General features: G+C 21.9%; 4 protein-coding genes across 4 annotated transcripts; 3 read left to right on the forward strand and 1 right to left on the reverse strand. All coding sequences in view use genetic code 6, as the record gives it.

Moving 5' to 3' along the window:
- Positions 1-1955: 1955 nt before the first annotated feature.
- On the forward strand, positions 1956-2699 carry TTHERM_01099110 (hypothetical protein; the record flags this gene model as incomplete). Its single annotated transcript, XM_001030327.3, has 1 exon — positions 1956-2699. Exon 1 carries the CDS (start codon positions 2052-2054, stop codon positions 2697-2699), a length of 648 nt encoding a protein of 215 aa, XP_001030327.1. The 5' UTR covers positions 1956-2051.
- Positions 2700-4733: 2034 nt separating this feature from the next.
- On the forward strand, positions 4734-5576 carry TTHERM_01099130 (hypothetical protein; the record flags this gene model as incomplete). Its single annotated transcript, XM_001030329.2, has 1 exon — positions 4734-5576. The coding sequence occupies exon 1, from the start codon at positions 4827-4829 to the stop codon at positions 5574-5576; it is 750 nt and encodes a 249-aa protein (XP_001030329.1). The 5' UTR covers positions 4734-4826.
- A 1939-nt stretch (positions 5577-7515) lies between these two features.
- Positions 7516-11290, forward strand: TTHERM_01099140 (vacuolar sorting protein 9, VPS9 domain protein; the record flags this gene model as incomplete). The annotated part of the gene is made up of 3 exons (XM_001030330.3): positions 7516-7878; positions 8057-8219; positions 8439-11290. Exons 1-3 carry the CDS (start codon positions 7672-7674, stop codon positions 11288-11290), a joined length of 3222 nt encoding a protein of 1073 aa, XP_001030330.1. The 5' UTR covers positions 7516-7671.
- A 968-nt stretch (positions 11291-12258) lies between these two features.
- Positions 12259-14011, reverse strand: TTHERM_01099150 (transcription factor e2f/dimerization partner; the record flags this gene model as incomplete). The annotated part of the gene is made up of 3 exons (XM_001030331.1): positions 12259-12857; positions 13564-13725; positions 13819-14011. The coding sequence occupies 3 exons, from the start codon at positions 14009-14011 to the stop codon at positions 12259-12261; spliced, it is 954 nt and encodes a 317-aa protein (XP_001030331.1).
- Positions 14012-14316: the final 305 nt, after the last annotated feature.

Below are 14316 nucleotides of genomic sequence, written 5' to 3' on the forward strand. Positions count from 1 at the left end.
ACTAAACAATAATTTCAAAATAAAATAAGTAATAATTCTTTTATTAATACTACTTACGAAATTATATAAGCAAATCATATCCTTTAATAATATAAAAATAATAGCTTTAAATTTTATTTTTATTAGTTTTCTATATGATTTTTATTATTAAAATATTTTAGGAAATATTCAAATTACATTTAAGATTCAAAATTTAAAAACTAAAAACTAAAAATCAAAAATCAAAAATGTAAATATCCTATTAATTTTACCATATTTATTTCTTTGTTATGAAATATAACTCATTCTTTTATTCATCAAATTTGTCTAAAAAATAAAAATAAAATTAAAGATAGTAGATAAATGGTGTTGTTTTAAAAATTTAGTGCATTGAAATCACTATTTATATGTCAAAATAGTGGAAGAAACAAAAATATCAATTAACAAAAGTAATGATATCCTTTTCTAATATCTTTTATAATTTTTTTGGATGTCCAATGACGAATTAATTAAAATATATAAATATTTTGGTAAAAAAATATTGACCTCTGATTTTGTTAAACCTGTTTGTTAATTTAAATTGAATTGATTAATATTTAAAATTTTTATAGACTACTAATATAATTTACCACAGCTAATGATTTCCAAACAAAATTATATTTTTTTGTCTCTTTTTTTATAAAAGTATCTTGCATTTTATTCACTCATTATCTAAAAAAAATATAAGCTGTTATCTTCTTTTTTAAAATTAATAACTATTCTCAAGATAAAAAATATTTTCTTTGCTAAAACAAAAATTTAAATTGCAATATGAATTTCAAACCTATTTAAAAATAAGTGATTATTTAATTTAACTAAAATTTTTTCTATTTCATCTAAGAGTATCTCGTAAAAATTATAATAATCAAAACATTATTTTTTTATAAATCCTATTTTTATTTTAATAATGTCAATTTTTGCTATTTACTTACAAAAATTTCAATACAAATTATGAGCATATGATCGTTCTAGATTTAAATTTTTTTTCTCAGATATATTGCTAATTGAATGCTTATTTATTATCAATATATTTAACCATTTTTGTCTTAATTACAAATTTATACTTTATAAAAAGAAATAACATCGTTTGAACCTAAATATAAATTTCAAATGGTATGATATTTTTTTCTCCCAAGAATGAATTGTTTGCTTTTTGAGATATATCCTAAATTTCTTTCAAGCTATTTAAATGGTTTCTTTTGTGCTTCTAATAAAAGAATATTTTTTAATTTGTAGGAATTGTAAGCGTAATTATGAAATTTATAATTTGTTTTTTATTCAATACTCTCTAACTTTATATGAAGAAGCAAATAGTTTTTTATTTTTGATAATAGGTAATGCTATAATATGTCAGAAAAAATAATGATGCAAATAAAAATAGTCTGGAAAAATTATTCTTATCCTATAAAATAACATAAAATATAATTTTAATTTTCATAAGTATTCAACTTTTATGGTTTTAGTTTTTTCTGTTTGAATATGACGAAATCAGTTTTAGTTGACGTAATTGTTTGGGTTTGAAATATCTTTTTGAGCTGGTGGGGGATATATAAAGGCATTTGCCTTAGACCTAAAACACTTGTTTAATTACTCTTTTTCACGAAATAAAAATTAAATATTAGAGTATGGCTTTCCTTTGCTAATAAATTTCTTTTATCAAAACATCAATGTAAATTAAAGTAAAAGAATTATTAGTATTTAATATCTTTTAAAATTAATCACTTCATACTGTAACTCTAGGAAGGGAAAGATTTAATTAAATATAAAGGGTAATAGGCAAATTAAGATCAAGATTTAGTAACTAATTGTATCTATATAACAAACATACTCAAGTGTATAATTGAACTAGTTTAGCCAAAATCAGAAGTAAATTACAAGGTAAATTTAATATCTTTTATAATGCCATATAATTAATAACTTTAAATACTTCTCCATTTTCACCAATTATTTCGATATAAATAATAATAAATTTCATAAAATTAAAAGACTATCTAAAATATAGAAAAATTAATAGCAAATCATATTCTAATAAAATGGCTAAGAGACAAAGAAGAGAAGACTACACCATCGAAGTTATGAGAAGGGAGCACTGCCCTGAGGTAGCTAAGCTCATCTACAAAGAATTCACCAAGCACAACCCTGTTTGGAAAAAATTCTAATCCACCCCTGAATAGGTCATCCCTATTATCTTAGAAAGAATCGAATGCACTGCCGATTCTGAAACTTCTTCAGTTTTATTCTGCGACAACAAGCTTGTTGCTGTATAAATCATTATTGACTATGTTGATTTCCTTAACCCTAAGACTAAGGGAAAAGATCTCCCTGAAATGTTCTAAGTTATTGGAAAGGCTCACGCTTAATTGTTCGACGGTCTCCTTAACTACAAGGTTGAAAGAAATAAAGTTTGCATTTTCTCCTACCAATGTGTTGATGAAGAATACAATGGTTGTGGTTTCTATGGAGCTCTTAACATGCAAGCTGCCAGAATTATTGGTCTTGGTTATGAAATCTCATTTGCAATCACCACTAACCCCCTTATCGTTGGTAAGGTATAAGAAAACTAAGGTTCAAGCCAACTCAGAAGCATCTAATTCACTGAAAAAGACCACCCTCTCTATGGAACTGAAATGCAATTGATCCAAATCGCTGGTCCTGAAGTTGAAGTCCAACCCAAGCTTTGAAAAAATTTTAATGGATTGATTGATCCACTCAAACTGATAACAAATAAAAACGTTGCCTAATTTAAAAACAACACTATCACAAATTTAATATTACTCCATAAATTTATAATAAATAATAAAATATATGTTACTTACTTGATGTTTGTTCTTCATTCTTTTATTGCAATTCATTATTTCATATCAAATTCACCTCAATGCATGTCCATTTTATAAATAAAATCCAAATTACCCTAATTTTAAAGAAAAAAAATTTGAGATTCTACTTAAAAAATTTCTACCAAAAATAATTAAAAAGGTAAATTTAATAAGAAATTAATATATTTAAATTATTTTTAGATCTAATAAATGCCAAAATATTTATTTTAAAATAAATTTTGCTAATAATTTAGATAAACTCATCAAATTTCATAATCTGAAATACATATTAAAATAAAATATTTTGCGCTTACAAAAATTAAGCTTTTATTTATTTTAATTTTTAGTAAAAAATTTTAAAAACTTATTTTGAGTTGTTCCAAGTAGAAATTAAAAATGTTAAAGAAATAAATATTTAAAAATATAGATGTCTATAATATTTACTGATTTAACCAGCCATTATTACGAATATTACTACTAAAAAATACTTTAAACAATTTTCATACTATATTTGTAAACAGTAAAACTAATGTTGAACATAAAGCTTTTTACCTTTTTAAAAATATAAACATTTTTATTTAAGTCTTATAAATAGGTTTTTTTAAATTTTAAATAGCAGAATAGCTGAAATAGATAAACAAATCTTTTAATAATTTATCATGAATTTCTTAAATTTATATCACAAATTAATTTATGCAAATTTATAATTTTGTTTATTTTTTTAAGAAAATCTTTTTTAAAATAAATAAATAAAAAATGTTTTTATTAAAAATCTTAAATAATTATTTATTTTTTTTTAAATTTCTTAAATAAAAATACAAAAATTTTTAATGAGATGTTCTTATTTAAGATTATTAAACTGCATTAATCTATTTATACCTTTCTACTTACTATTTCTTAAAGAATAAAATTTATTAATGCTCTTAAATTAGAGTATTTTTAAAATATAACTTGTCAGTAATAATTTTTAAATTATTTATGATAATTTATCTTTTAAAATAACTAAGAATTCGTTTTATTTAATAGCAATTAATTTAAGAGATCATATTTCAGAATGAATTTAGTTTCTTATCAAGTTGGCTTATTTTTTTTGATAAGATTAGTTTTTTATCAATTATTTATTATGACGATTAGCATTTGATATTAATTTTATTTTTAATGTCTTAATTAGAACTTTTTTAATTTCTTTTATTTGTAAACTAAGCTGAATTCTTTTATTATTTTACTTATTATTTGTAAAAATCAAATCTTACAAAAATTGGAAATTTTATAATTATCTTAAGCAATTTAAAAAATATTATTCTCAATCTTCTTTTAAAAATATTTCTTTAATTCTATTTGATTTTTTATTTTAAATTCAAAGTACATAGCAGATTTTTGGTCAAAAACACATTTATTTTTATTACTTTTTTATTAACAATTTTGGCAAATGAAAAAAATTAATTTCATAGAATAGAAATTATATTATATACTCTTCAAAAATCAAATAAAACGAATAGAATACTCAAAAAGTATTCAAATAAGAAATTTAGAATATTCGAATCTACGTGCATTGCTTTATTATTTTAAAGATACAAAAGAATTTTATTATCAAAAATCTTGTTTACACAAAAAAGAAATAAATTTCTTTCTCAATTCAAAATGAATACAAAATGATTTGATTAATTTTATAGGGAGATTGATAACATCTATATTTTATATATTAACTTTTTATTCGGTGGGTATAGTAACTTTGAGATTAATCTAAAATAGTTGAATCTACCCAATTTTTAAATATTCTTTCTTATATTTATCTTAGATTTGTAAATTACATATATCAGTGACGTGATATTAATCAGAAATGATAAGTTTTTCTAAGCTATAAAACACAAATCCCGCATTGCAAAATTATAAATATTAATATTATAAAAAAATAGATTTGGATATATTATCATACCCTTCAATAAAATAAATATAGCAAAATAACACACAGTTAATATATATACTTAAGAAATGGAATAAAACGCTACCATTGAGCAATAAACTCAAACAAAATAGGAAGAAAAGACCTAAACTCAACCAGCTCCTGCCGAAAAGCCTGCTAGACGTACTGACTACACCTTAGATATTATGAGAGAAGAACACTTAGAAGATTGTGTTAAGCTCATTTATGATAGCTTTACCAAAACTAATCCTCTCTGGATGAGATTTTAAACTACATACGAGGAAATTGCTCCTTTCCTTAGATGGAGATTATAACCTGCTTTGGCTACTTAAACTGGTTCTATTCTTATCTGCGATAACAAGATTGTTGCTTGTTAAATCGGTGTAGATTATGTAGACTACTGGAATTAAAGAAGAGAAGGTTTCCCCCTTCCATAAATGTTTAAGGTAATTACTAAATACCACGATGAATGCATGGGAAAAGATTTAGACCCTGAATTACCTCGTAACACATGCGTTATGAACCATTATACAGCTGTTGATCCTGCTTATTAAAGTTAAGGTTTCTATCCTGCTCTCAATAAAAATGGTTTCAGAGTTACTAAGCTTGGCTACACTAACTCTTTCACAATCACAACTAATCCAATTACTTAAGGAAAATCATAAACTTATAAAGGAGTAAACAATATTAGAACTGTCAAAGTAGAAGATCCTGAAAGTCCTCTTTGCGGTATATAATTTGATTTAATTGAAATTCCTCTCGTATACGGTGATACTTCTAGTTCCTTTCGCTAACAAGAAAAAAAGACTGAGAGTTGAGCCTAAACTATGAAAAAATATATTAAAAAAACAAATTTATAAATATGTAAAAATATTAATAAAATTATAAAATAAATTTATCAAAGTTTAATATATGGTTTATATTTTATCTATTGTATGATATTTTATCATCATCAATAAGAAAAATAAACATATTTTATTTTTTTTATCAAAAAGCAAAAGAAAATTAACAGTGTGTTAGAATTCAACGTTAATAATGAAATAAAAAAATTTTTAATATAAATCTGATGAATTATAAAAACAAAATATTTCATTTTAAAAATATAAAATTAAGATATTAAAAAAATACATTTAATTGTTTGTTTTTGAATATTTATTCAAAAAAAATGAAAAATCATTCATTTTAGTTAAATCTAAAAATTAAAATGTAAAAAAACAAACATTAAATAGTAATATGAATTTATAAATAAAATTATTAGTTTATATTAGTTATTAAAAAAATAATTTAAAGTTAAATTTCAAGTAATATTTATGTATGTATGGTATAATTTATAAAATTATTGATTAGTTTGTTAGATTTAAATTTAATTTTCAATAAAATTTAACTTTAAATTCATTTTTAGTTAACAATAATAAAATGGCTGAAATAAATCAATAATTTTAAAAAATTAAATTAATTAGAAAATGAATAAATAAGTCTTATTCATTAAATTTAGCTACATTTTTAATTTTATTATTTAATTGCTAGACAATTATTAAAAATAAATCTATTTGGAATGTTATAAATCAATTCGTATTTCATTTTAAGTTTATTTTTTTTCTGAAAGAATTTCTTCACAATTAATTATAAATATTTATTGTTTTTCAAATTATTAAATTTGATAATATTTTTCATATTACAAAGATATCTTTCGAACCATTTAATATAAATCAAATTATTAAATCTTTGGACAATATTTGAGATAAAGATATTGCTTTTTAAAAATTTTTATCACCCAAAAAGCAAAAGATAAGCCATAATTAAAAATCAGTCCAAGAATTTTCATTTATAATTTTTATAAAATGTTATATATATTTTAGTAAAATTTAATAATAAATTTTTTAAAGCAAGAAAAATAATGATTGTAATTCATAAAATAAACTTGCACTTAAAATAAAATATTTAAAGGTTTTATTTTCAATTTTTGGAGAAATTATTAAAATTGAGTCTAATCAAATTTTTATCTTTAAATTAATTAATTAGACTATTTTGCAAAAATTTTTACATATTTACAATATCTAATCTGAAAAAGTCAAAAATTTGCAAAAAGGTACTTCTGAGAAAAAATGGAGTGTAAGATAAACCAATAAAAGAATATCATAAAATTCATGTAAATTCAAAGAGAGAATAGAGATCACTTGTATTATGGACAGAGAATATTTTAGATTTATAAAAGAATTTAGGAAGAAAAAAATATGTCACAAATCAAGTTTTTCATATGTTTAAATAATGGGTAAAGGAAAGAAAGATGTCTTTTTAGATACGAATGAACTTTTTTTTTTAATTTGTTTATAAATCTTTCTATTTATTTGCAAATTTTAATAATTAATTAAAAAAACATGAAAACCTTTGCGTCTTACTTAATAAGAAAATGATAATCGTATAAATTAGTGCATAAATTATCTCTTTATCATTTAATTAAGAGTCAGTCTTAAAAAATAATTCAATCTACTCCATTTAATTAAAAAACTATTACCATATTACATGGAAACTATCTTATGTATTTTCTTTATAAAGCCAACTAAAAAACTGAAATAAAATATGTATTGAGTTTTAATGACAAATAAACAAAGAAAAATGAACAAATGAATATTTTCTACTTATTTTTTATTATAAAGTGCTTTAATGTACCAAAAAAATTGATTAGAAGAAAGTATCTATATATATTCATTTAAAATAATTGAATTTTTAATTGAAAATATCAAAAAATTAATAATTTCAAGTCAAACAATAATACATTACCTTTATATTTATTAACAGAATAACTAAAGGGACTTATTATTATTATTGCTAAATAGCCTACAATTTTTTTTAATTCTACTATAATATAAACACCAACACTCTTGGGTTTACTTCATAACATTTAAAGTAAATATGGGTTAGAAATCTAGTTCAAAAATTAATGGTTAAAAGTATTAAAACGACTAAAAAGCCCAACTTAAAAATACAATCAAAAATAAGTTGAAATAATATAATAATTAAATAAAGTAGAAGATTGAGAACAACTATTCTATCTCTAACTTCAACTCCAATACCTACATTGCTTATAATATAAAAAAAAAATCAGATCCAAAGAATTAGGTAAACAAAATCTCTATTTTTCTGTTTTTATTATCGAAATATTTTATTCATCTTTGAAATATTAATTTAATAATCAATCAACTTACCTATAAAAAATTGGAATTGGTTTATTGCAAAAAATTTAACACTTTATTTTATTGGAAGTTTTAATTTTTATAAATATATTTTATTTCATTAGTTCACTTGGTTTGAGTATGCAGAAGATGAATGCGAATTGATTTATAATTAGAAGCCTTATCAATGGATTGAGTAGACTCTGCGTTTACTTAAATACATGAAAAATGACTCCAAAGTGTTTGAGTTTTAAAAAACATAAATTATATCTCTGATATACACAATAGGTAAATAAATATTTATAAAATTTTAAAAAAGTATAAAAAAATGGACATTTTTTAAAATTACGTTTTATATTAATAAAAGTATTACATATTTATTACATTAATTAGTTTAGATGTTAATTTCTCTTATAAGTATTTTAATTAATCAAATTTTTTTATGCAAGTGATCAAATAAATAATTCTAAGTAATATTTTACCAATCATTTTATATATATTAAACAGAAACAATGACAGAGCTTGATTATTTACTTGATGTTCCTATGGAATAATATGAAGATTTTTTCGCAGAGGAAGAGTTAGAAGAAATAGTTGAAGGGTAGATTGATGAATATAATAGAACTTTAAAACAACAAAATCCTTTATTCCTTAGCAATATATCTAATAATTAAGAATCTCCAATTTAAAATGAGAATTAAAGATCTTACTCTTAAAATATATTACTTAATTAAGGTGAGTTAATGCCTAAAGTCAACATTATTGAATATAATGATTAACGATTATCATGCTAAAAATAACATAATTAATTGCAATCGAATGATAAATCTTAAAGTGTGGGAAAAGAAAAAAATATTTCAATATTTAACACAGATGACTTAATGAATGAAAATAACACTATTATCTAGTAAGAAAATAATAATAATAAGGCATTTTAAAAGGACGATAAAAATATTGGTACTCTAATAGAAAGAATACCTATCTTCGAAGAAGAACTACAAGAAAATATAAATGGCACTAAGATAGATACAAATTTGATGAGAAGTGAGATATTTACAATCATGGCTGACTAGCATGCAAATGTTTTATAATATAATGATAACTTAGAATAAAGACAGCAATTAAGAGAAAGAAATTAAAACATTATTAGCTAAATGAACAATAATACTTTGTTGCTTAATAACGCAGCAGCAGTAGCTTATCAGGAAAATCTAAATTAAATTGGAAACAACTAAAGTAATAACAATAATTATATTTAGTAAAGAGACAGCTAACACTAAATTAATATTCAACAAAACGAGATATATATTGATGCACTTAAAATGGTTAATTTTTACAAAAGAATATCAAATTTTTTAGAAAAATCTCTGGATGAGAAGCTAAATGGACTTAGAGCTATAAAAAAATTATATAAAAAGTACTTCATGGAAAAATACTCTAGTTTACTAATAAAACTTTAGAATTAAGGAAAGATGGAAGTGTAAGAAGATTTGATAGACGAAATGCTCAAAGACATTTTATAGTTTATACACTTTTTTCTATATTGTGTTATCTTTTTTTATGATCTAGATAACATTCTACCTTAGAAGAAATATTCTTAACTTGTTAACAAAGAAAACTTATGGAATTTTCTTGTCAATATCTTTTTTGCTGATGATGAAATATATAATGTTTGCTTTGAGCTCACATAAGCATCACTAATTGAAAAAGAGAAAAATCTATAATCAAAAATGATAAATTTAGATAAAGTCCTCCCTCACCACTTAGAAATTCATCCTAAATTTTGCTTAAACAATAAAACTATAGAATGGGCAAAATAATAAGTGCAAAATCAACAGTAAAAGAATTAAAATTAACCTCAAGGTTAGTTAAGCCCACAATAAAATTAAGCTTCAGCTAATGGCTAAACCATTAATCATATCCATAAAAATAATAATTAAACAAATTAATTAAATAAACAAAGTGAATCTCCTAATAGCATACGTCTGTCTGCAAAAAACTAGCCAAGTAACTATACTAACAACATCAGATTAAGCTAATAGCATATTGCTTAAAATCAACCAAAAAAGTAACTTGAAATGTTGGAAGAAGAAAGTGAGATATTTCTAATGAATTAAAACTCAAAGAGTTCTTCATGCATAAGTTAACCCAAATACGACAACAACGAAAAATCTTAAGTTTCAAAGCATGCTCAAAATAAAGAAAACTAAAATAGCATGTGTAAGAATAAAAGTAGTGATAAATAAAGTGTCTCACCAAAAACCAATTAAGAAAGCACAACTTAAGCATCGAGTAATTAAAATTCAAATAGCTATCAAACAACTGAATAAGTTTTAGGAAGAGAGAAGAGAATTCTTTCTTAGTCTAAGTGCAAATATAATCAAAGAGATTCAGACCCATATAGAGTTAGCATGTAAGATTAGGACGGAAAAGATGAAATTCTAGAAGAAACATGCATTCCTAAGATATCTCAACTAGAAGAAAGGGATTCTTCTTCATTTATATATAATAACAAGCAATAAACAAAATCCCATGTTATGAATGTTTCATCACCTAAATCTCAGAATTGTTGTTATTCACCTAATGGTTAAAATAAAAATTAAATTTCTAACAAAAACTCAAGTAAATCTAACTCTTCTAAAAATTCAAAATAAAGCTCATCAAGCTAAGATATTCGCTTAACACAATATAACAGCAATAATGCTTTTAGACATTAGACAAACTACTTGAAAATACAACGCAAAAATAGTTTAGATTAAAATTGCCCATACTATAAAGCAATCAAAAAGCTTCAAAATTTAACTTTCTATAATAGCCCCGTTCATAAAATGAAATTATTAGTCTAGTGCTTTGAGCTGATACCTTAATGTGTTTCTGAGTTTTACGAAAAAAATATAGACTATCTGGAGTAGAATTTGATAGCAAGTGATGACTTAATAAATATCCTTGTCTTCATAGTTCTTAAAAGCAAATGCACTTAAATAAATTCTCACTTAAAGTTAATTTCATCTTTTCTATCAAAGAGCACTTAATAAAGTAAAATTGGGTACTACTGCACAACCTTGTAAATAGTTTGTGGCTATTTAGAATCTGATAAAATATATGAAAATGTAGAGTCTCTCAGAACTAAATCCGAGTTCTTCAATAAGACAATCCTCTAAATGAATAACTCATACTTAAGAAAATCTAATTTTAATCAAAGCATAGATATAGCTTCTTAAAGTAGAATTGTATCAATAGAAAAGTTAGAATTTTAGAATGGAATAGATAATTAACAAAACGGGATTCAAATCACAGCCTAACCCTAAATATCTGAAGAGATTACAACAAATGTATTTGAAAATGTTGTGATTGTATGAATTGAAAATACTTATTTTTAATCATTTAATAAATTCACAGAAAATACTAACCAAAATTTATTTTTAATCTTATTGTTAATATTTTTTAAAAAAGAAATAATTTTAATAGATTTTAATAAAAATTAAATAAATATAAAAACTCTTAAAGAAAATCTAATAGATAAGCGATATTTATATATAAACAAATACACTAATATAATATTAAACTTTAACTTAATTTAAATATAGAAAAATACATGTAAAACCAATTTATAACTCTAAATTATTTATAAAGTAAACCATATTTATCATCAATTATTATTATTTGAATATTCACATAGAAATGTTGAATTTAACAATATTAATTTATTAAAACTTATATTATTTTTTTTCAAAATCTTATTTGATGTTTAATTACTTCAATAAAATGATAAATTTACAAAGCTATTTTAATTATTTTTTATAATCTTTCATGAATTCATAATACTATTTTGCTAATTAATTTATAAAAACTTTTCCTCATTTTATAATAAAAAACAATACAAATTTAATAAAAATATTTTATAGTTTTATTATTTTTCATGAAAAAAACAAAAAAATTTAATTGTTTGAATAATAAAAATATTTTTTTCAGCTTATAATTTAATCATATTATTAAATGAGATTAAAAAATGATTTAATAAAAAAGAAATTAAAATGATTATTAGTGTTCTAAAATTTTAAATATGGATATGAAGTTAATTCATATACAATAATTAACATATAAAGATTATAAGGTTACTTAATCTATTAGATTTGGAAGTTATTTTAGTTGATAATAAGTAGTATTTATTGCTTTAAAATAATTTATTTTAGAGTTATTTTACTAATATATTTATTTATTTATAATTCATTTTAGAATAGTTTGCTTTGTTTTTTAATTATTGCAAACAAATTATTTGTTTAGGTATTACATTTATTATTGATTTTCACTCATTTTTTATTTTTTCTCACTCAATCATATCAGAAATATTTTAGTTGTTTCCTTTTTTGTTTTTATTATTTGCTTTAATTTTTGATTATTATTGAATGGCTTGATTAAAAATATTGTTATTTTCTTCCTCCATTTCATCTTCACCTGGGATTCTCATCTTCTTTTAAGATTACTTTGTAGGTTTAACTTCTTATTGGTCATTTTCATCTGAGCATAAGAAAACTTCCAATTCTCCTAATTTTTAACTATTTAAGAAGAGTTGGTATGGGTATTCATATTGTATTTCTGACTCTAGGATTGGTGCTTCTACTGTAGTTCCTTTTGGTGCAGTAATAATAAACATAGTTTCGCCTGAATCATTCATACATTATTTATATAACTTTTTAAAATCTTCTTATGTCAAATAAGCATATTTAGACTCTTCTTCGTTATTATTAAATGTATTTTTTAGTTAATCATGCAAATATTTTATCCAAGAATCCATTTATTATTCTTGTTTTTCAAGATGAGCTAATTCTTCCTACATTTTTTGAATTTCGGTTTGGAGTTCAGGATCTTCTGTTCCTCCAACCCACTTAATTTTATTTTTGTGAATCTTTTCAATATATCCAATACCTTTATTTAAAATATTATTTTACAATTAAAAGATAAAATTTCACTAATAATGGTAAATAAACTGAATATGAATAAAATTAAATCACATATTAATTAATAATTTTTTAGTTTTAAATATTTTTGTTAATTTTAAATTCTATCAAATAAATTATTGATAAATTCTAATAATATTTACCCTCCAAAAAGAAATTTTAAATTAATTAAATTATCTGTTTTTTTCCCGCAAAATAAATTAAATTTTACAATATTTGGTTGTTTTTTTGTTATTTTTGAAATAAATTCTAAATCTTTTTGAGAAGTGATCTCAATATCATATTAAAATAAGCAATTGAATTAAAGTATATTGAAAGTTTTAATCATTTTTATTCATACAGATAATCAAATTAATTATTTCTATATCTTTTTGTGTAAGGTAGTGGATTTCAATTAAATTAAACTTTTAAAATAATCCTTTAAATTTTGGATCAAATATCGTAAAATATCTTTTTGAAGGGAATTAACATTTTAACAGAAAGATCAAGCAAAAATAGTATTTAATGCTTTTTAAAATTCTTTTAATAATATCTTGTTACTTTTTTTTAAAATTGTATTATTTTGAATACTTCTTAATTATATAAATTTAAGAAAGTAGCCGATCGTTTGTTTCCTTCAGTGATTTAATGATTTGAGATTTTATAAATTCAAACTAAATAAAAATGGTAAATACCTTCGAGTACGTTAGTTATATCATAAATACGACGCTTTTAAACTTTTAAACTAGAAACTGTTTCATTTAAATCAATTGTTTAATTTGGCGAATTCTATATGAGCTGAACAAATCTTTTGGTAAGTACGCTTAACGAATTATCTTGACGACTCTTTACCTTTTCTATAAATTTAATTGAGTTAATAATACATTGTAGATACTTAAGTAAGGAAAATATAAATTTAAGCATTTTGAAAAAAGGAAATATTATATTACCTTTTCCATTTCCCTACTGCTATTATTGATTATCGTTTGATAAACCATCTTCCTCCTCTTCTTCATCGTTGAAAGAGTTAGCTTAAGAATTATTAGTGCTTTCTTCAATTTACTATTCTATTTTTTTTTTCTTATCACGCTAAGTTGCATTTATTTATGCTACTTGAGCTCCTTATTTTCTTTTACCGTTCATTGTTTTATATATGTTTATAATATTTTTTTGCTTTTTAAAGTTGCTTTAATGTCTATTTTTTAAGTTACTAAGGAAAAAAATATTGTTTTATACTTTTCAATGATGTTAACAAAATAAATTACTTTGTCTGGTGTTGCTTATAAACTAAAGCCAAGCAGTATCTTTTATTGATTGATTAGATAAGTTTAATAAATAAATAGGGTTTTTAAGGGATTTTATAGAAGAGTAGCTTGTTTCTTATTTATACCTTCCTCTCTTTTAGTAATATAAATATACTTTAGATTTTATCTTTTGTTTGGTTGGAA

The sequence above is a fragment of the Tetrahymena thermophila genome (assembly GCF_000189635.1).
Source record: "Tetrahymena thermophila SB210 genomic scaffold scf_8254544, whole genome shotgun sequence".
NCBI classification, from domain to species: Eukaryota; Ciliophora; class Oligohymenophorea; order Hymenostomatida; family Tetrahymenidae; genus Tetrahymena; species Tetrahymena thermophila.